The sequence below is a fragment of the Callorhinus ursinus genome, unplaced genomic scaffold (genome assembly GCF_003265705.2).
Source record: "Callorhinus ursinus isolate GAN/ISIS: 27379988/994484 unplaced genomic scaffold, GSC_fseal_2.0 scaffold19, whole genome shotgun sequence".
In the NCBI taxonomy this organism is placed as follows: domain Eukaryota; kingdom Metazoa; phylum Chordata; class Mammalia; order Carnivora; family Otariidae; genus Callorhinus; species Callorhinus ursinus.
In genome coordinates, this window is record NW_027397081.1 from 24,687,039 (window position 1) to 24,709,307 (window position 22,269).

Below are 22,269 nucleotides of genomic sequence, written 5' to 3' on the forward strand. Positions count from 1 at the left end.
CCGTTTCCTGTTGCCAACCAGACGACCAGACCATGGGCCCGCGAGAGCCAGGGGTGAGGAGGGTGCAGCAGGGTGGAGAGACCATGCAGCCCGGCCAAGGCCCTGCCCCCAAATTTCTGCCTTCCAGTTCCTCCCTTCTTTCCGTCCCTACCACCGCACCCACAAAACACACGTGGGCTCGCATGTATGCACAGTTGGGCACTCACACAGACACAGGTGCGTGTCACACATGCATACGCGGGCACTCACACATGCACACGGGGGCACTCACACACACGCACACGCGCGCTCTCACACAGACACAGGTGCACGTCACACACTCACATGTGGGCGCTCACACGCACACACGCGCTCTCACACAGACACAGGTGCGTGTCACACATGCATATGCGGGCACGTCACACATGCACACGGGGGCACTCACACAGACACAGGTGCACGTCACACATGCACACACGCACGCTCACACAGACACAGGTGCATGTCACACAGACACAGGTGCACGTCACACACGCACACATGCACTCTCACACAGACACAGGTGCACACCCACACATGCACACGGGGGTGCTCACACAGACACAGGTGCGCATCACACACGCACATGGGGGCGCTCACACATACACGCGCACTCTCACACAGACACAGGTGCACACTCACACACGCACACGCAGGTGCTCACACATGCACACGCAGGCACTGTCTCTCTCTCTCACACACACTTGCACAGATCTCCGTCCTTGGCCTCTGCACGGCCAGAAGCAGCCCCAGTACCACCAGCCTGGGCCAGCAGTGGGGGGGGGGGGGGGGGGGGGGCGTGAGGGAGGGGAGAGCTGCCCGCCCCTCCCCTCGGGTCCTCTCTCCCCCTCCGGGACCCCATTCATCCGGCCTCGTCCCGGAACTGCCCCTCCTGCCTTTGCCTGCGGCCCTTTAAGTCAGTTATTACACATTATTACACAGAGAGTCGTTTGTACTGGGGCCGAAGGGGAGGAGAGCCGGGAGAGAGAAGCGGGCGGAGGGGAGGAGGGGGAGAGAGGGAGAGCGGGGGAGAGAGAGCGTGCGAGCGTGAGCAGAGCCTCCCGCTGCCGGAGGAAGGGAGTGACTGAGGGGCTGGCGAAGGAAGGGACAGAATGGCTTAGAAGCCTCAGGCCACAGGACCCCACGCAGGGAGGAGCTCTAGGCAGAGTCGGAGGCTGTGGTAATGGCTGGGGCTGGAGAGTCCCCTCGAGGGCCCTGAGCGCCCCTGCACCGCCTCTAAGGGAGGTCCAGAAGTTAGCATCAGTGGGACCCGGCAGCTCCGATCTCAACAAGTAAGTTGTCTTCTTTTCCTTCTTCCTTTTCTCCCCAGCTCACTGGCTCTGGAAGGCAGGATGTGCACTCTCAAGGTGCCCATTGCCCCTGGCAGTTGGCTTTTGCCAGGCACCTGCCACTATGGGAGCCCAGTGAAGGGCTTAGGGCCAGTTTAAAGTTCAGCCAGGAAATCCCAGCTCTCCAGAGCCTGCAGGTGTCCTGGGCAGGTGTAAATGCGCTGTGCTGGTACCAGAGCTGGGGTACCCCCGGGGGGCCCTGAAAACCCCCTGCCTGCTATGAGAGGCCCAGGCAGTGGGGGGTGGGGGGCATCATTCCCCTGGGTAGCAGGTCTGCCTTCAAATGGAGGTGTAGAGGGCTGGGGTGGGGCGGCGAGCTCCCTCAGAGCCTCTGACCTCAGCTTACTCTTGCTTTCTTCTAAGTCTGGCCAGATTGGAAACGTGGCCTTGCTATTTCTGCCCTCCTTGCCTCCTGGTCACTTCCTGCATGCCTCTCTATCTCTTTCTAAACATCTTTCCAACTGTTCAGAAAGGGCCAGAAGTCCTGACCGCAAGGGTAGGGACAGGGAACAGGAAAGGCCATCATTATTCCTCTTCTCCCAAATCCATGTGTCTCCCTGGAGAACTGTCTCTGCTTCCCGTCAAACAGGGCTGTCCCCCCTCCTCCCAGGACGGGAGAGCAGCCTCAGGGTAGTGGGACCGGGCCTCCCCCGCAAAGTTCCAGGGCCTAGCTACACATCAGGTCAGGTAACGATAGCCCAGCCCCTGTTCTGAGAGCCCCTTTCCACCACCAGAAGATCAACAGGCACAGGAATATTGGCTTTGTGTCCGAATGTGCTAAGTGCTTTGCTCTCTTTGGATCCTTTTAATAGAACAGATTTTTGCATCTTCATCGAGCTTGGTGAGGCTGTGTAACTTTTGGGAGGTACAAAGCTTCCAAGTGAAATTCTCACCTGGGTCTGACTCCAAAACATACCTTTGTCTCATCGGGCTCTCTGGCCCACAAAGCACTTTTCCATGTGCGGGAGGGGCAGTGAAAAACAGCTAATATTTATGGAACCAAGGACTGAGCCAGACACATTCGCATGAGTTCATCTGGACACCAGTCCTGTGGGACGGAGGTCATTCACCAGCTTTAGCGATGAGACCGCAGCTTGAGTTCTGAGCAGGAAGAACGGCAGAGCTTACCCTCTAAACCCTTGTCCTCTGACTTCAAAGCCAGACTCTTCCCACTATTAAACACTAACCCTGAAAGGTGGGCTGACCTTCCCAAATCTGTGCCTTTTCCTCCAAGCCAGGCGTAAATCCCGTCAGCTGGCTGGATGAGACCCTGGGGCGCCCTCGAATCTGGTGGAAGGACCAAGCAGGGTGGATGGCGTGGGAGCTAGAGGGAGAGGCCCTTGGTTGGGTTCTGACACGAAAAGCTTTGTCAGGCTGCCCGGGATTTATTTTATTTTATTTTATTTCATTTTATTTTATTTTATTTTTTAAAGATTTCTTTATTTATTTATATGACAGAGAGAGACACAGTGAGAGAGGGAACACAAGCAGGGGGAGTGGGAGAGGGAGAAGCAGGCTTCCCGCGGGGCGGGGAGCCCGACGCGGGGCTCGATCCCAGGACCCTGCGATCATGACCTGAGCCGAAGGGAGACGCTTAATGACTAAGCCACCCAGGTGCCCCAGGCTGCCTGGGATTTTAAACTATTGATCTGCCCTGAGATGGCCCCACTCTGTTTCTTGGCAATAACATTAAGAAATTGTCATTTATTGAACGCTAACTGTGTGATACTGGGCATTTTGTGATGCCATGTGATGGGATTGTTTCTTCTTCTTCCATCCACTGCTTTTCCTGCTCTTCCTCCCAGCCTCCCCCGACCTCACCTCATCCCACCCCCTAAACCGTCCTGGACCCAAACAATCTGAAACTAAGTTCACAGAATTGAGACTTACAGCCTAAGGTGAGAAAAAGACAAACTTCTTTTACCTTGGAAGGAATGTGTTGGGACATTTATCAAGTGTTTATTACTTGCCGGGCTCCGTTTATTAATTATGAGGTGGATAATAAATTGTTACGACAACCTAAATGATCAGAACAGCACCAGGGCCACCACCGAAAGGGGAAACATCAGGTAGGGAGCTCGTTTGCACATTCCAGGGGAGGACAGTGCTCCCTAGGTCCCCTCAGCCCTGTTCTAGTTACCCTATCTAGCTCTCGGACAGAGAGGGGGCCACTCAGGCAGACTTCCCCTGTGCTCTCCAAAAGCCACTCTAACCTGCTGGTCCACCTCGCAGGCTTCTTGAAGGAGCCCGCCTGCAGTACACAGAGAATGAATGAACTCCGTCCAGCAAGCAGTGCCGCTAGAGGAGAGGGCAGGAGGGCAGGAGGACGTTGTGAGCAGAGAGAAGGGGCTGTCCCGGACACTGTTGCCTTCCCTGAGGATGAAGTCAAAGCTCACTGGGATTCCCCAGGGAGAAGTCTCTCGTGGGTACCCCCAGTCTGTGGGCACATCCTGAGCAGAGCCAAGCTCTTCCACTGGGGGCCCAGCAGAGATGTCAGTGTGGCTCCGTCACAGATGTTCTCTGCCCGCCTGTCCCCGGCGGACTGCGTAGCAAGATCCCTGTGGGGCTGTCTGCCAGTGCCTGCCTGGATTTCTCGGCCAGGGATGCAGGGGACTCTAGCGCTGTCTAGCCGCCTGTGATGGAGGTAACCCCACAACAGGGAAGAGACAACCAGAGCACCCCCTTCTCCAGTTCCCACTTACTCTGCCGATGACCTGGTTCTCACTGCCTTCTGTGGTCCAAGCCACAGATGGGTGTAATGTGCACTCACGTCCTTGTAAATAGCATCTACTTCTGTTTCTTGTTTTTAAATCAGTTCTATAGCCATTTATTTGATTGCTTAGCATGTGGCAGGAGTAATTAATGTTTGAAAACCTTGGAAACATGATCATTCAGGCAGCTTTTCCACTTCGGAGCATGAGCACCAAAGCTTACATTTTCTGGGCAATACTGATTGAATATTTAGGCTGGGGTGGGGTTGCAGGGGGGAGTACCATGGGGAGAAAGGAGGAAAGCATGAGGTGGTTCGAAGGAGCCATTTTTAGATTCAACTTTTCACTGTGTCTGAGCTACACATCGGGCCACGGAGAGCTGGTTTCCAAGAGAGGGTCTATCATCAGATGTGCTTTGAGACAGTTGTCAGCCATAGAGGAATTTTTCTGTTTTTCCTCAAGACAAGAGAAGTTCAGACATGGGAGTTCAAACACAAAGGATTGCAGTGTGGCATTTGAAAAAAAAAAAAAATGCCTGAATGTATTTCTCTAAGAGACTTGAGGGTGGCTTTCTCTGGGATTATTTTAAAACGGACGGGACAGCTGGCCCTTCCTGAGACCCTGGCTGCCGAGGGACGGAGCCACGGCCCCTGCCAGTGCCACAAGCTTATCTAGTTCCCCCTACCTTGACATTCTGATAAGGGAGCTATTCTAGTCCACAGAGCCCTGGATGGCAGCAACCCTTGCCAACAACCGTGTTAAGTTAAATGTCAGAGCCAAACCTTTAACACATGACCCTGGAGCTCCTGGCTGGTGCGTAAATGTAAAGTTCCATTATCATTCCAGACCAGAACGGGCTGAGGGTCAAAGGTCAGGGATCATCCGACCAGTTTGTCAGGTGGCCACAGCACTTCCTGGTCCCCGAGGGTCAACCCATCTGGTGGCCAGGGACGTTAGGGGCCAGGGCTGGGGAGTCAAAAGGGAAATAAGTGGAGGGTGGAGGGAAGGAGAGATCATGGCAAGCTTTCAGACTCTCCTTCTCGTCTCTTGTGACTTGGTTGTTGGAGGCCAGGTGTGTGCCCATCCCAACATCCTCTTTCACATTTTAGGCTCCTTACCTGAATATAAGTTGGCCCTAATGCCATCGTCCTGCATTATCTCTTGCTGCTCACAAAGGAAAAGGAGGGTGAGGAAGTACAGCGGAGAAATGCCGTCAGGGGCCTACCCTGTGTCCTGTGTATTTTGCCCTCAGAGTCTGTCCCTCCCAAGATGGTGCCTTTTTTTTTTTTTTAAGATTTTATTTATTTATTTGAGAGACAGAGAGAATGAGAGAGAGAAAGCACATGAGAGGGGGGGAGGGTCAGAGGGAGAAGCAGACTCCCCGCTGCGCAGGGAGCCCGATGCGGGACTCGATCCAGGGACTCCAGGATCATGACCTGAGCCGAAGGCAGTCGCCCAACCAACCGAGCCACCCAGGCGCCCCAAGATGGTGCCTTTGAGCGCTTGATGCTCAGAGTCTGGCCAGGAGGAGAGGCAGAAGAGCAACAGAGACGAGGTATTGCCTCTGCTCCAGGAAGCTGGCCATCCAGCAGGGATAGCAGATCCCACAGGTGCCTAGGTCCAGGAGACCCTGACAAACAAAGGTTATGCCAGCCAGCTACCCCGGGCTGCCACAGACAGCAAGGTATGCAGGCCTCACAGCCCCACTCAGGCTGCCTGAGTCACTTCAGAAAGTGCCCTTCATTGGACGAACCTCAAAGTCACTCACATATTCCTTTAAATATGGGGCTGGAGCTACTACCACAAGCCAGAGCGTGTGTAAGAACCTGTGTTACAGGATTGGGTCCTTAACACCCCCTGCCTGCCCGACCTTGGCGCTTTCTCCGAGGACTGACTGAGGAAAGCAGACGTGCCCACGGATATGTTATGGGATCAGGGATAAGAGCCATTGAAGAGAGGCAAAGGGGCCAAAGAAAGGCCAGGGAGGACCAGGGAAGGCTTTCCAAGGGGGCTCGAAGAAACAGTGAGGTGCAAGAGGGGAGGGAGCCCAAGGAGGGAGCTTCTGTGGCCCCTGAGACCAGCCTCTGCTTGCACTGGTCCTTCCTTCCATCTGTGTGGATATTCCCTAATTCTTTCCCTTAAACATTCACACAATAAAACAACATTTCCATCACAGCAAAGATCTCTTATGTTGCCCTTTTATTTATAGCCAAACTTACTTCCCTCCTGCCCCACCTCTTCCTTACCCCCTGGCAGCTATGAATCTGTTCTTTCTATAGTGTTTGTCGGCTCAAGAATGTTATATAAATAGGATCATATGGTATATTACCTTTGAGTTTTCTTTTTAAAAAAAAAAAAGATTTTATTTATTTATTTGACAGAGAGAGACACAGCGAGAGAGGGAACACAAGCAGGGGGAGTGGGAGAGGGAGAAGCAGGCTTCCTGCGGAGCAGGGAGCCCGATGCGGGGCTCGATCCCAGGACCCTGGGATCATGACCTGAGCCGAAGGCAGACGCTTAACGACTGAGCCAGGCACCCCCAACCTTTGAGTTTTCAATCTGTACAATTCTCTGGGGATTCATCCAAGGGGGTCTGTGTGTGATACTTCAGTGTGGTTATTGAATTTGTTCAACCATTTATCCCTTGAAGGATATCTGTTTGTTGTTTCCAGTTTGAGGCTATTTTGATTAAAGCTGCTCTAAATACATGTATATGGGTTTTTGCATGAACATAAGTTTCCATTTATTTGGGATAAGTGCCCAGAAGTGCAATCGATGGTTCACATGGTAATTATGTTTAGTTCTTTAAGAAACTGACACGTTGTTTTACCTTCCCATCAGCAATTTGGAGTGATCCTTTTTCTCTACATCCTTGCCAATGTGTGCTGTTGTCACTATTCCTCATTGTTGCCATTCTGGGAGGTGTGCAACATATCTCATGTGGTTTTGCATTTCCCTAATGGCTAATGATATTGACCATCTCTCCATGTGCTTGTTTGCTCTCCGTATGTTGTCTTTGGCTAAATGTCTTTTCATGTCTTACACCCATTTTCTAATTAGATGGTTTTACGGTTGGATCTTGAGAGTTCCTTATAGTGCAAGGTACTAATCCTTACATTTTCTCCTACTCTGGAGCTTGTCTTTTTGTCTTAACAGGATCTTTTTTAGCAAACGCTTTTAGTTTTGATGAAGTCCAATTTATAAGCGTTCCCTTTTATGAATGAGATTTTTGGTGTCAAGTCTAAAAATTCTTTGCCTGCCATAGATCTTGAAGGTTCTCCCAGGTTTCTTTTTTCCCCTAAAATTTGTATAACTGTATCATTTATATTTAAGGGCATGATTCATTTTGAGTTAATTTTTGTATAAGGTTTGAGGCTTAGTTAAGTTCATTTTTTTGGTCTATGGATATCGAATTGTTCTGGTGCCATTTGTTGTAAAGACGGTCTTTCCCCCATTGAATCCCTTTTGCACTTTTGTCAAAGACCAGCTGGGTATATTTGTGAAGGTCTATTTCTGGGTTCTGCTGCATTGATCTATGTGTCTCTCTCTCCTCCATTACCACATAGACTTAGCTATATAACAAGTTTTAAAGTTCAGTAGACTGATTTCTTCCACTTTATTCTTTTTCAAAATTGTTTCACCTATTCTAGTTCCTTTCCCTTTCTACAGAAATTTTAGCATAATCTTCTCTACATCTACAAAAATATTCTTGTGGGATTTTGATAAGAATTGCATTAAGCCTGCATATTCAGTTTGGGGACAATTGGCATCTTCACTGTATTGAATCTTCCAATCTATGAACATAGTATATTTCTTCACGTGTTTAGATATTCTTTGATTTCTTGCATCGACGTTTTGTCATTAACAACAATTCTTTCTGATCTGCCATGAACCAACAGTGCGACCTTGGGCATATCACTTAGTTTCTCAGACCTTCAGTTTACCCTCTGGTAAATGGGTATAAGAACACCTATCTTGAGATGGTGGGGACAAGGTTATATAAGACGGCAAAGGAGAGGTGTCTGACGGTACGCGCTCAATGACATACTCCCTTCAATAGATCCCATTCTCTGTTCTTTTTTTTCTTCTTCCCGATGCTCATTTCTGATGCCCCATTGACTAATTGCCTTTCACTTTGTCTTTGTTCCATCCTTTGTTTCTTGACCTGCTTTCACTCTCAATTCTTTAATTCTCTCGACTGTATTTTTTTCTTACTCTCACTGGCTTTTCCTATTCATTCATTCTCCCGTAAGATTTGTCTCATTCCTTTTTATTGGAGCATTTGGGGCATTCTCTTTTTCTTGTCCTTAGACTTTGAGAGTGACTAGGGCCAGTTCACCTGGGTTTCAATCCATGTAAATACCAGCTTTGGGGCACTTGGCTCACCCTTTCTGGTGCCTCAGTTTCTTCATCTGTAGAATGGGGGAAACAGTACCCATCTTAGGCTTTTTCTGAAATGACTAAATGAGTTAATACAGGTAAGGCATTTAGAATGCAGTCTGGTGTAGGGTGAACCCCCAATAGGTTTCAATTCTAATTACTGGGATGTTACCTACTGTGCCCTAATCTCTGGTCTTTTCTCCCCATCCACTCACCTTCTATCACCAAACCATCTTTTCACTTGTACATAAGTACGTTCATACTCACATTACCCTGCTTTCTGGTTGCCATCTTCTCTGTAACTCTGGCCTCCTAATCTCTAATCATCGTTGATAAATTGGCACCAGCCCAGGAAATCTGTCCTTTGGGCTGTAGACAGGAAACAAGTGTTTTTCATTTTGATTTAATTATTAATCTCCTTTATTATTTAATGCAGAATACTACTCACAGTGCAGGGTTACAATGAAGAGAATGTATTATTAAACTGCGCTGTTCGCTTTCAAAGAGATAGCGGGCTTAAAAAGGAAAAGTACTGGATAGACAGATACAAATGTGGGGAAAATGGAAAATGAATTAATTTGATTTTCATGCCCTTTTATTCACGATTTCTCATACATCATCCGCAGGGGGCTGGGTGGGTGAATCGGGACTGCGGCCAGTAAGCCATGGCCGAGTATTAGGAAGAACAGACGTCAGACCCCTCAGCAGCCTGCCAAGAAGGGCCATGAAATATTCCATCTTAAGCAAATGAGAGCCACACAAGTTGGGAACTTCAGTCACAAGCTTCCAGACCTGCTCCATAGAAGCATTCCTCAATAATTAGGTACAATATGAAATGTAATATTGCCGGAAAGGTACTCACGACATGATTAAGACTTTCAAATCTATATTCCGTACCTTGAATTAAACCTAATTTTGCCCTTTTAAAAATTGCCGGAAATATTTGGACTCCCTTAAATATATTCAAATAGATCTTTTAAGTACCATCAAAATGATCTTTTTGTCTCTGTATTTTCTCCAAAGAACTAAAGTCCACCAGCAAATGCCAAATCTGTCGGCTCCCATTTCAGACAAGAATTCTGTCTTCCTAAAAAAAAAAAAAAGGAAGAAAGAAAGAAAGAAATCCCTTGAGTGAAACACCATTTAATCCTTCTCACTTTCCTTTTTATCTTTATTGTGAAGTGTCAGTATTTTTGTTTCTTTAATGACAAAGCAAGCATGGGATTAGTCCGCAGTCCTTCTGATAGAGTACATGTTTCTCTACAGATACCATAAAATAATGCATGAGGTTTTATTACTTCCTTAGAATCATGGTGCCAAATCCTCCAAGGATGCAGTTGGAATGAGCAGTTAATTATCTTCCCTTGTCTGGGCTGCCCAAGGCTCTGAAGGCCCCAGGCTCATCTTCTGGTGGCCTTGGAGGCATTGACTGGATCCCTTCACGGCAGAGCCAGAAAAGTCAATGCCACCCGTTGGGCCTATTGTTATGGCATTTATATTACATAAAACTTCACATTCAATGTTACTACATCTACCATGTCATCATCTTGGAAGTGCCCTGGGTAAGCCACAACTCCCCCACTAGAAAGTGGGATTAATATTATAGGAGTCTCACAAGCCAATCCAGGAGTTCTGAAAGAGACCCAACAGAGATGCCAATTACTATTACTATTCCATCACAATTCCATATAATAATAATAATACTGGTTTATTTCAGACCTCATAGCCTGGAACAATGCGAGTTAGGCAACCAAGTGCCTCATACTACTATTTGGGAAGGTAGAATTTTCCTGAAACAATGGGAGCTATTTCATTAACATTAGGATTCCCTTGGATACTTCCATTTTTTACGTAAGAAAGAGACCCAGGGTTAGGGACCTCAGCAGCAATGTGTAATTCAGGGCAAGAAATGTGGCCAGAAAAGTCAGGATTATACTTCAGAACAAGATCACACTCTCTTTGGTGCTCTGGACTTGGAAGGCTATCAAGAGAGCATGGGCTCTGCGGGTCCGCCACCGGTCAGCCCAAAGCCGGGTTCAGCTGTTCGGGAGCCACATGACCTTCGGCACCTTCTCTGCCTTCTCTGACTCCCAGTCCCCTTTCCTGTGGAACAGACACACTGTACTGAGATGATTAAGTGAGTTAACATACACAAGGCACCTCTTCACATCAGCATGCACACACAAATTTCACTTCCCGGGCTATTCTGCAAAGAAAAACAAGAAGTCAGCATAACCAGCTACAGGCAACAAATTGAACACGTGCTTAGAACAATAGCAGAACGAGTGTAAAGGGCATCGGGAAAGCCGCACAGATGGGATAGATGCTCCCAAAGGGGCTTGCTCCTGTCAGGGTGTCTCTGACTCAAAACGAGGGACAGCTGAGTGACTTTGGGAACAGCCTCAGTCCTGCATCCATATCCCCACCCTGACTTTGCTCTAAATAACAATCCCATTCACACTGAGGGGCCGGATTCAAGGGCGCCCCTCGGAGGGACAGAAGCCGCCCGGGGGATGGAGGCCGGGATGCCTGGGCTGGGGAGATGCATGCGTCTGCGAGCTCCCCAGGAAGGGGCGGTCTGAGCCGGGCCGAGGCAGGGAGGCCCTCAGCTCCTGAGGCCTCCTCACCCGCCTGACACAGCGGCTCTCTTGCAGTGGCCTTAGCAGCTAAGCCATCAGGGACATGGTGTGCCGGGACACCCGCAGTGATGAAGTGTCCTATCTGACACAGCCCGTCCCTCCAACTACCCTGTCCCTGGCTCCATGTGCCAATGAAAGCCCTACAACCTGCTCCTGGCACACGGACTCCCACCTCACACAGCCACGGGAGACCTTTGCATTCCAGAGAGAGGGGTGCCAAAATTCACTTTGGCTATGGCAGATCTCTGCAAAGCCCCCTTTATGGGGTATTCGGCTCGGAGCAGAGCTATGAGTATGCATTCCCTGAGCCCCTGTGGGCCCCCGAGAGTGAGGAGCACGCTGGGCATAACACCGGCACATGTGGTCTAACCCTACTCGTGTCAGGGCGTGCCGGTCCCGTTAGACCAGGATTCCTTAGTCGCTGGTGGTCAGCAGCCATTCCATCTGAGCCAGAAATGAGCTTGGGAGGTGACCTGACCCATGTTCCTGTTCTTACAGCCCTCCTCTGGGGAGAGAGCTCGTTCCACCTTCCTTGAGGCATTTAGAGTTGGACTTTCTCCCCACTGAGAACCACCTGCGCCATGATGGAAATGGAGGGCTGCCATGCTCGCGCAGGATTCTACTGGCTACGGCATATTCGCAAAGGGTGCAGCTGGAGGGGACAAGGCCGCTAGCAGAAGGTGCACTGAGAGAAGGCAGAGGGGTCATGACAACCATCTGCACAATGGAGGAGACGGGGGAGAACGAGACTGTGGGCGAGGCGACAGGGCTTGTTGGGGCCATGGGAACCAGACTGATGGGCACGGGGGGGCCCGTCCGTGCACCCCTCTCCTTACTGTGGTGTGAGTCCCAGGTTGGCCCCCTGGCTTCCCTTGTACTGAGGGCTGACAGGCTGTGCTCATGGAAGACCTGTTAGCGAGGAGCATTTATTTGGCGCTACCACAGCTCTTCACACCATGCTCAGCATAACTCAAAGTCCAAGCCAACGTGTCCACGTGAGGAGAAAGCCTCTCTCTGGCTCAGTAACCCAGAAGTATAAGTGAGCAGCTGACGCACGGAATCTGACCCGCAGAGATATTTTCTTTGATTAACTCACGGTCCAAAAATTGTCAAAATAGTGGTCGATGGTGAAAAAAAAATTCAGGTTTAAAAGTCTTCACTTCTAGCTTTTCTGGAAAAAGAGAGAGAGAGGAAGGTCTTACCGCAGCACCTCCACATTCTTGCATGGCAGCAAGGAGCGCCTGCTGGACAGCAGTGGCCCCCACCAAGAAAGCGCGTGATCCCACCTCGCCTCTGTCCCCATCACTCCCTATTGTGTCCCCAAAACCCAGAGCAAGTTTTGACTGTGCTCATAGACTTGCTTGCCCAGAATAAAGAGAATTATATCTCTTAAAATCTCTTTATCACAAACCTGAAAATGAAGGTCTAAGCAGAGCTTATATTGGAATAAAAAAACGGGAGAAAATATATTATCTGTACATGACCCGTAAAACAAGCACGTCACAGTGTGTCTGTGTTGGAAGACGCCAGTCTAGCCCCTCCGCTCCCTGAGCTTCGTAGACAGCAGAGTTTGGTGCCAACCTCGCGGGTTCTGGTTACCACAGCATGCGCACCCCGCTCAGCCAAAAAGTTCAAGTATTCACCCCGCGCCTGGCAGAGGCAGACACACTTGAGATGAAGGAGAATCGCTATTAGTGGGATCCGTGGCTGCTGGTTAGTTTTCTCTTCCTTGTAAGGGGCCATAGTGTCCAAACACAGACATTTCTTTTTTTCTTTTTCTTTCTTCCCTTTTTTAAAAATTTAAACTCAATTAATTAACACATAGTGTATTACTAGTTTCAGAGGTAGAGGTCAGTGATTCATCAGTTGCATAGAACACCCAGTGCTCATGACATCACGTGCCCTCCTTAAGGCCCATCCCCCAGTTACCCCATCCCCCTCCAGCAACCCTCAGTTTGTTTCCTGTGATTAAAAGTCTCTTATGGTTTGTCCCCCTCTCTGATTTCATCCTGTTTTATCTTTTCCTCCCTTCCCCTATGCTCCTTTTGTTTCTTAAATTCCACATATAAATAAGATCATAGGATAATTGTCTTTCTCTGATTGACTTATTTCATTTAGCATAATACCCTCTAGTTCAAGCCACATCCTTGCAAAAGATTTCATCTTTTTGATGGCTGAGTAATATTCCATTGTATATCCATACCATATCTTTATCCATTCATCAACACAGACTTTTCTAGACGTGCAAGAGGCGCTCGGGGACTACACTTGAACAGGTGTTAGCCGGGACATGTGGACACCCTGTCTCCTTGGAACAATTAGGTGCCTGTGAGGGGCAAATATTGCCATTGTTAGAAAATGTCAAGGAGCCGCTGTAAGCCACAGCAGGAGCCACTCTGAAGGCAAGCAGGAGGGTGGATGGAAAGTACAGCCCTCTCGGGAGGAAAAAGGGAACGGCTCCGGGCAGCCTGGGCATGGGCAACACAGCAGCAAATCATGGACGGGTTTCATGGCACAGACCAGGCGTGTGTCCCTCTGGCAGTCTCTTGGATCAGGCATTTCAGGGCCTGACCCCCACCGAGGCTCAGATCCACTGACAGCCTGGTCCAACCTCGGGGGACTGAGGACCAATAACCCCAGAGGCAGACCTATTTGAGTATTCAAAGTGACAATGCATAGAAGTCACCTAGCACAGAGATGGCACGTAAAGGGTGCTCAGTACATGAGCTTCTCACGGCAAGTAGGCTCCCCTCACCGCACTCACCACATACTTTCTTCACCATGTCTTTCCTGACCCTTCCTCACTCACCCTGGCGAAGCCAAATTAAGAACTCCGTCTTAGTCTCTCTGTCACTCTCTACTGCACTGTGTTCCCCACCAGACCGTGACTCCCAGAGGGCAGAAAATACAGCAGTGGTCCCTAATATCCCCTGGGTCAGGGTCTCTGGGTGTGGGACCTAGGCATCAGCATGGGGTCCAGCTCCCGGCTGATTGCAATGTGCACCCACGGTGGAGAAGCCTTGTAACTCAGAGGACCAGCAGCATTAACAAGGCTGGGAGCTCCTTGATAAAACGCAGACTCCGGGAGCTCCAGACCAACCTAATCAGAATCTGTATTTTAACAAGATCTCTGTGACTGGAAAGCACAAGAAAGCTGGTGAAGTGCAGATCTACCTCCTCCTGCCCCCAGGGCCCAGCAGAGTGCCTACTTGCAGTGACTGTTTGGGGGAGGGGCTTCACTGATTGGAGGAAGGAAGGAAGGAAGGAAGGAAGGAAGGAAGGAAGGAGGGAAGGAAGGAGGGAAGGAATCTGTGTGTTACAGTTTTCAATGGGCTTCTACACCTAATATCTCATGCGCTATCACCCAGATAGTTTTTGAACTTGGGTTCAAAAAACAAAACCACAAAACATCCAGGAATTAAAGACTACGTTCCCATCTAAGTTGATAAGAATAAATAATAGCTGCAAAATGATTGGGATTTAAAATAAAATACCCTATGGGTTTTTAAAGATTTATTACTCTTGAGTTCTTCTGCCATTAGACCCCAGAATGCACTAAGGCTTTTTGTTTTTTAAAGGATGGTAATTTTGAAAGCCAGGAAACCAGGACTGGCCAGAGCCAGCCCATCAGTGTGGTTTGGGCACAGGTTTGGGGGGCTGGGGCCACCGGCCAACCCCTCCATGAATTTCTGGGCTGAGAGCCAGTCAGGTCTTGGTCCGGTCTTACTCTCCACCAGCCGCTAGTTCTGCAGCCAGGAAGGGCAGCTACGGTGGCCAGCGGGAACTACTATTAAGGCAGAGGCCAGAACTGCAGTTTCCAACATTTTGTCCTTGGGCAGGCTGCTGAGGAAAGGGGGGTCACGGAAAGCCCCCTGCTCTCATTCCTACACCTGCAATGGGAGTGTGGCCAGGGTCGTGCCAGACCCCACGGGGAACCCCAAGCCCACGCTCCAGGCACCCCCCAATTCTAGGGATTCACAGATTCCTGTTGCACCGGGGCTCCCCTGTCTGGGTCACCTCCCCTTCTCTTCCTCGCTCCTGGCTCCGGGCTCAGGGAGGCAGCTCATTCGCACCCACGAAGGGAGCAGCAGAGGATGCAGCCTCTGCAGGTCTCCCTGCAGGAGAATCACCCAGATCTTAGCACCAGAACAGCCTCTGCGTCCACGTAGAAGAGCCACAGACGAGAGAGTTCTTAGAAAGTTCTTCAGGCACGGCCTCTGGGGATCCCATAGAGACGGAAGCGAGCTGGAAACTCCTCTTCCAGCAACAATTCTGTCCATTGTAACCACTGTGGATTCTAGAGATTGTCCCCGCAGCATCTGTGTGACTTGTGGGCAAGTTATTTAAGCTCTCCCCCAGTTTCCCTCTTCGTAGAATAAGACAACACCTCCCCGTGGAGTAAATGAGGCCGCGGAAGAAGGATGCTGACCCACAGTAGGCACTCCTGAATTGCCTGAAGCTCTCCCACCCCACCCCCGCAACTCCAGTCCTGGATGGAAAATAAACACTAGCCTCAGCCAGCATTGCCCATGCACCTTCATTCAGTCTTCACGCCTGCCCTCCTTGGTTGGCACGGTCATCATCCCCATTTTGCTGAAAAAGTAACTGAGGCTTAGAGCAGTAACTTCCCCCAAAGTCCCTCAGCTCAAGGTGAAATCGGAAGGCGGGCACTCTGATGCCAGAGTCAGCTTTCCTAATCACTTATTACCTGGTTCCCCCTTCTATTCTGTGTTAGATTTTTATTTCTGCCTTGGCAAAGGACCACAGACTAAATGGCTTAAAACAACACCTAGTTTTTGGCTCAGCATTCTTAAGTGAGAAGTCCAGGCATGATGTGACTGTGTTCTTTGCTCAGGGTCTAACAAGGTTAAAATCCAGGTGTCAGCAAACTGCACGCTCCTTTGGAACTCCAGCTCCTGCGGTTGTGGTGGAATTTAGTTCTTAGTGATCATAGAAGGAGGTCCCTCTTTCCTTGCTGACTGTCACGGGGGGCTGCTGTCAGTTTCTAGAGGTCCCCACATTCCTTGCCACATGTCCCTGTCCATCTCCACAGCTAGCAAGGAGCTTCTCCTACTTCAAGGAAAGCCCACTCCCTTTCCGGGCTTATCTGATTAGGTCCGGCTCACCCCAGAAGGTCTCCCTTTCTTCAAGTCAGCTGTGCCGTGACATAGGCTCATCATGGGAGTGAGTATCCCATCCCCGGGTCCAGGGGCATATACAGGGAGTTTGTTTCAGGGGGCAGGAAACGTGAAGGCATCTTAGAGTTCTGCCTCCCTGTGTGTGCCTTCTCTATACCTGGCACATACACCCTTGATAACACCTTTAATACTTCCTGCTAATCTTGAAGGTCCTTGAGGGCACTGGGGCAACCACCATGGAGTGTTTTCATATTTTAACAACCAGTACAGCCATATAGATTCCTGTAGAACAGCATACAAACATCTAGTCTGAGACAGGAGTATATTCTCCTCCACTACCCTTCTTCCAACCTCATCCCATATCCCAAAACTCTGGGAAGCAGACTTTGACCCAGCAAATATAAGAGAGAAAGGAAGAAATCGTTAAGGATGTCTGCTGTCTTCATTTTCACAGTAGGGAAACTGAGTCTGAAACAAGACTCCCAAGCCACCCTGAGTGGCTCAGTCGGTTAAGCATCCAACTCTTGATTTCGGCTCAAGTTATGATCTCAGGGGCGTGAGGTCAAGCCCCACATCTGGCTCTGTGCTGGGCGTTGAACGTGGAGCCTGCTTAAGATTCTCTCTTTCCCTCTCCTTCTGCCCCTCCTCTCCCAACCCCTTGCAGTTTCTCTCTCTCTCTCAAAAAAAAAAAAAAAAAAAAAGGACCCCCCCCCAGGGCCCCCTTCCGGAAACCCCTGCTGATTTCCAAATGCAGTTTCTATCAAGATGTTGCCTCCACGGCTCCTGACTTTCTAGAAAAAGCCCCCCCCATGACACAGGGCTTTCTTTACTGTGTGTGTGTGGCGGGGGTGTTTGGGAATTCTTCACACAGAGGTCCACTTAAAAGGATGTCAGATTCACTCGTGCATCACCTAAAATACAACTTCCTTTGATTTTGCTTCTTTTGATTCTTTCTCCATTTGTGTTTCTATATCAAAGAATTTAAACCACTTTGCTGGACTTCAGGCTCTGTCTTCCCAAGAGTTTTAATCATGTCCGGGCACAGCTTCCTATCCTCAGACACAGGAGAGGGTTCCAGATGAACAGCTACACCAGGCTTGATGAGCTTGAGTGGGATTTGCTCCTGTCGGTGCCTTCCCCGGGTCCTGCGGGGAGAAGCTCTCATACTCACTTTGCCTCCTCCAGCCCAAAGCCTTTCCCCACGGCCTCTCTCTCCACAGGCAGTTCTGCTCAGACCCCTGGGCTCAGAGGGGGCGGTGCTAGACTATAAACTACACGAAGGCTGGGTCTGCATTCAGCTTATTCACTGCTTAATCTCCAGCTCTTAGCACAGAAGCTGGACGATCGCAGTTCCTCAACTAATGCTTGCTGAATATAGGTGCATAAATGAATAGAATAGATCTTGAAAATCTGATTCAAAAGCTCATCTCCATTGTCCCTGAAAATTCTTTTGATGTTATGGGCCCACAGCACTGGAGGCCAAGATTTCTAGAGTGGGCATTTCACTTACTCTTAGGAAGAAATCTGGGGAGGAGAGGTTCTACACCGGTCAGCTTGATGCCTGCCCTGCAAGAGGCCCACTGGGGCTTTTGATACTTGACTTAGATGCTCTATGTCTCTTTCTTCATCCTTAAAATGGGGGTTAATGGGGCATTGCATTAAATTTCACATCAAGGGGTGTTTATGAATATATATTTACATTTATATTATATTCATGTTTGTATTCATGTAGTCTTTCCCTAGATCCTCATAATTGCCCCCAGAGCTGGAATGGCAGAAAATATTATCTGGGGTTTATAGCAGTTTGAGGCAAAGAAAATGAAGATGGTTTTTCCTTGGGTCACAGAACACGTTTCTTGGAAGCTGATCCTAGAACCCAAATCTCGCCCTGGGCTGAGCGAGGAAAAACTTCTGCCGAGGATTCTAGCACACTTGGAGGATGGATGCCAATCTCAAATCAGAAGTGACCCCTTTCCCTGTCCGCTGGACACAAAAAAAATTCCTCAGGTCTTGCTTGAGGTGTCCTAGAAAACCTTTCTCTGTTTCTAGTACAGTGCAAGGCTTTCTCCTACAAGAACATACGAAAGTATATTCAAAAAATAAAGAAGGAAACAGTGCAGAAAATCAGCAGAGGGCGCCTGGGTGGCTCAGTTGGTTGAGCGACTGCCTTCGGCTCAGGTCATGATCCTGGAGTCCCTGGATGAGTCCCACATTGGGTTCCCTGCTCGGCGGGGAGTCTGCTTCTCCCTCTGACCCTACCCCCTCTCAGGTGCTCTCTCTCTCTCAAATAAATAAATAAATAAATATTTTTTTAAAAAAAAGGAAAAAGGAAATCAGCAGAAAAGCTATTTCTCTGGAAGATCTGAAGGCAGGAGAATGTGCTTTGCCAGGTGCCCTAAACAGTGACTCATTCTGGCCAGCACTGGGCCTGCCCTGCCCAACACCAGTGGCTTGAGGAGTCCATGGGCAGCCCTCCGATCAGACCCCTATCTGGGTTCCAATAGCTGGGCTCCCCAGGAGCCCCCAGGGCATTGGGAGTAACAGCATTTTTCACCTTTTCTGGGCATCCCTGAGTTCTCCGTAAACAGTCTCTGACCTAGGGGCAGAGCAAAATCATGCTTAGGATTCTGCAAAGCAACATCAAGCATCCAGCTCCTCATTTCATTTATCTTTGTAACTGCCCATGTGACGGAGCGGGGAGCAGGTGGCCCTGTGCAGAATGGGAAATGGCCAACAGACATCTGAGACAAACAGCCCTTCGGATGACCCTTCAATATGATATTTTAAAAATTACCTTGAAATTGCCACAACCACCAAGGTAGCAAAGAAAAAGGTCTGCCAGGGTCTTCTGACTTTCCACATTGGGGGAAATCTTCCTTCATGGCTTATAGAACATTCAGCCAGGTTGTTCTATCAGGTTCACTGTTTCCCAGGAGTGGGACTACCTGTGAAATCGAAACAAGCTTGCTTGTAAAGATGAAGGGCTGAGTAATAGCATCCCCTGAGGTGAATTCCCCCAGGATCAGAAGCTCATAGAACTTTCTGGAGCAAGCAGCTCATCAGTCTAAGCAGGAGCCACAGAACATCAATGTCTGCAAGCCACTGTATGGTGGGTACTGTGAGACCCCAGGCTGGAGCAGATGAACCTAGATTCAAACCCTAACTCAGCCACTTAACTACTTGAGCTTCATTGTCTCTGCCTGAAGATTAGAGGGATAATAGCAGTTCTTCTTTAATAACTTTATTGTGAGGATTATAAATGAGCTAATGGATATAAATTTCTCAGCACAGTGCCTGGCTTGTGAACGCTCAGAAATTTAAGCTGTGATTATTAGCTGTGGAGATTCTCATGGTCTTTCCTAGCCGCATCAGAGTCTTAAAAGTATTTTCAGTGGGAGTGAGCGGAATATCAGAAAAACAGTGGACCAATGCAGGTGTCTGGGTGTTTCTTTAAAGTGGGGCATATACTCCAAAACATGGTACAGCCTTTTTGAAAAGTAATTTTTTATTCAGATATTTTATTGAGATAACAGACATGTAATGCTGTATTAGTTTAAGGGGTATAACATAATGACTTGATATATGTATATTTTGGGAAATGATCACCACGATTAGTTTAGTTCACATTCGGCACCATATATAATTACAATTTTTTTTTGTGATGAAGACTTGAAGATCTACTCTCTCGGCTTCTTTCAGATATACAGCACAGGATCATTAACTATAATAGCCACGCTATACATCACATCCCCAGGACTTCATTTGCAACTAGAAGTTTGTACCTCGTGACCACCTTACCCATTTCACTCGCCCTGTACAACCTCTCCCTGGCAACCACCAATCTGTTCTCCGTATCTGTGAGTTTGGCTTTCATTTGTTTGTTTTTGATTTCACATATAAGTTTATAGGCCTTTTGAAAACCTTAGGGGCATTAATATCTTGTCCATTTCAGGTTTTTAGAAGGCAGGGAATTACTGTGTCAAGATTTTTAATGGTGGGTCTACACAACGATTTGTCATATTCGTAAGTGCTCAGACAGCCACAGACTCCCCCCCTCAGATGGTAGGAGTGACCACATGGTGAATCAGACACTCACTGCCTTTTCCTTTCTGTCTGCTGCTAAGATCTGAGACATAAAGAAAGGAGACAGGGAGATATAAAGAAGAAAGCACAGGCTCTGGGCCCTGTGAGCAGGAATCCAGATATCCACTCTGCCAGGTAAGTGTTTGGTGGCCCAGGTTATCACTTAACCACTTACCTTTTGGGGGCTCTTATTTATTTTTTTATTTATTCATTCATTTATTCAACAAGTGCTTTTGGAGTATACAGTATGTTCTGGGCTACCCTCTGGGTATTTGGAATGTATGAGGGAACAAAACAGACATACCTGTGCCCCGTGGAGGTTACATTCTAATGGAGGGGGAGAGACTCTGAGAAATAAATATGATGCATATGCAATCAGTGTTTACATACGGGAGATCAAGCTCCAACTCTGACCAGTTGCTGTGATAACAAGTGACAGTCTGGGTGTACTGTGTGGACTAGAGCAGGCACTTAATAAATTGTTGCGATTATTATTTTCTTAATTGCTCCCAGATTTCTTAAATCCTTTCAACACCATGTGTGGTTTGCACCTACATATTTATTCATTCAACAAACAACTATTGAGCTGCTGTTATATGCTAGAATCTGTAGGAGATACCAGGGATACAAGCAAATAATATTAAAAAAAAATGGTCTCTGCCCTTGAGGACTCTGCAGTAGGCTCCACTGTGCACTAGATGAGGACCCTTGAGAGCACAGAGGCAGGAGTGACCTTGAAATCTTGTGTTTCTATGAATCAGCACAGCCCCCTTCTCTGATGATGTCTTTTTTAACTCACGCATCCCAGCTATGGCTGGCGATTCTAGGAATGCTATGAACCAGGATATGGAGATTGGGGTCACTCCCAGGGACCCGAAGAAGATCCCCAAACAGGCCCGCGATTACATCCCCATTGCCACCGACCGTACTCGCCTGCTAGCAGAAGGCAAGAAGCCCCGCCAGCGCTACATGGAAAAGAGTGGCAAGTGCAACGTCCACCATGGCAACGTCCAAGAAACCTACCGATACCTGAGCGATCTCTTCACCACCCTTGTGGACCTCAAATGGCGCTTCAACCTGCTTGTCTTCACCATGGTCTATACCATCACTTGGCTGTTCTTCGGTTTCATTTGGTGGCTGATCGCTTACATCCGGGGTGATCTGGACCATGTTGGTGACCAAGAGTGGATTCCTTGTGTTGAAAACCTCAGTGGCTTTGTGTCTGCCTTCCTGTTCTCCATTGAGACAGAGACCACCATCGGGTATGGCTTTCGGGTGATCACAGAGAAGTGTCCGGAGGGGATCATACTTCTCTTGGTCCAGGCCATCCTCGGCTCCATCGTCAATGCCTTCATGGTGGGGTGCATGTTTGTCAAGATCAGTCAGCCAAAGAAGAGAGCAGAGACCCTCATGTTTTCCAACAATGCAGTCATCTCCATGAGGGACGAGAAACTCTGCCTCATGTTCCGGGTGGGTGACCTTCGTAACTCCCACATTGTGGAGGCCTCCATTCGTGCCAAGCTCATCAAGTCCCGGCAGACCAAAGAAGGAGAGTTCATCCCCCTGAACCAGACGGACATCAACGTGGGCTTCGACACTGGTGATGACCGTCTCTTCCTGGTGTCTCCACTCATCATCTCCCATGAGATCAACGAGAAGAGCCCTTTCTGGGAGATGTCCCGGGCCCAGCTGGATCAGGAGGAGTTTGAAGTCGTGGTCATTCTAGAAGGGATGGTGGAGGCAACAGGTAAGACACTTTATCTTCCTTGGCCACAGGACCCTCCCATGTGCTGGGAACCTAGGCCACCAGGGCTAGAAGACGGCAGTTGGTGCCTGAGAATCCTGGGATTCTCAGCCGGCCCAATCTCTAACTGTGATCTGAGGGGTGTTGTCATTCAATCAAGATGCAGTGATAACAACAGCTAATGTTTACTGAACGCTCTAACTTCTG

At 48.8% G+C, this 22,269-nt stretch overlaps 1 protein-coding gene across 7 annotated transcripts in view; it reads left to right on the top strand.

Annotated features, from left to right (window-relative positions):
• The first annotated feature begins 1,049 nt into the window (after positions 1-1,049).
• The window catches only part of KCNJ5 (potassium inwardly rectifying channel subfamily J member 5), a 35,580-nt gene continuing 14,360 nt past the window's right edge, over positions 1,050-22,269 (top strand). For 2 of the 7 annotated variants that reach the window (XM_073903967.1, XM_073903972.1), the window contains exons 1-4: positions 1,050-1,310; positions 19,935-20,092; positions 20,188-20,453; positions 21,127-22,065. In XM_073903967.1, coding sequence (XP_073760068.1) covers positions 21,129-22,065 — 937 coding nt within the window. In that variant the 5' untranslated portion in view covers positions 1,050-1,310; positions 19,935-20,092; positions 20,188-20,453; positions 21,127-21,128. Of the gene's footprint in view, positions 1,311-3,172; positions 3,266-19,934; positions 20,093-20,187; positions 20,454-21,126; positions 22,066-22,269 lie in introns of all 7 variants that reach the window. The other 5 variants (XM_073903969.1, XM_073903970.1, XM_073903968.1 and 2 more) reach the window with 5 other exon arrangements.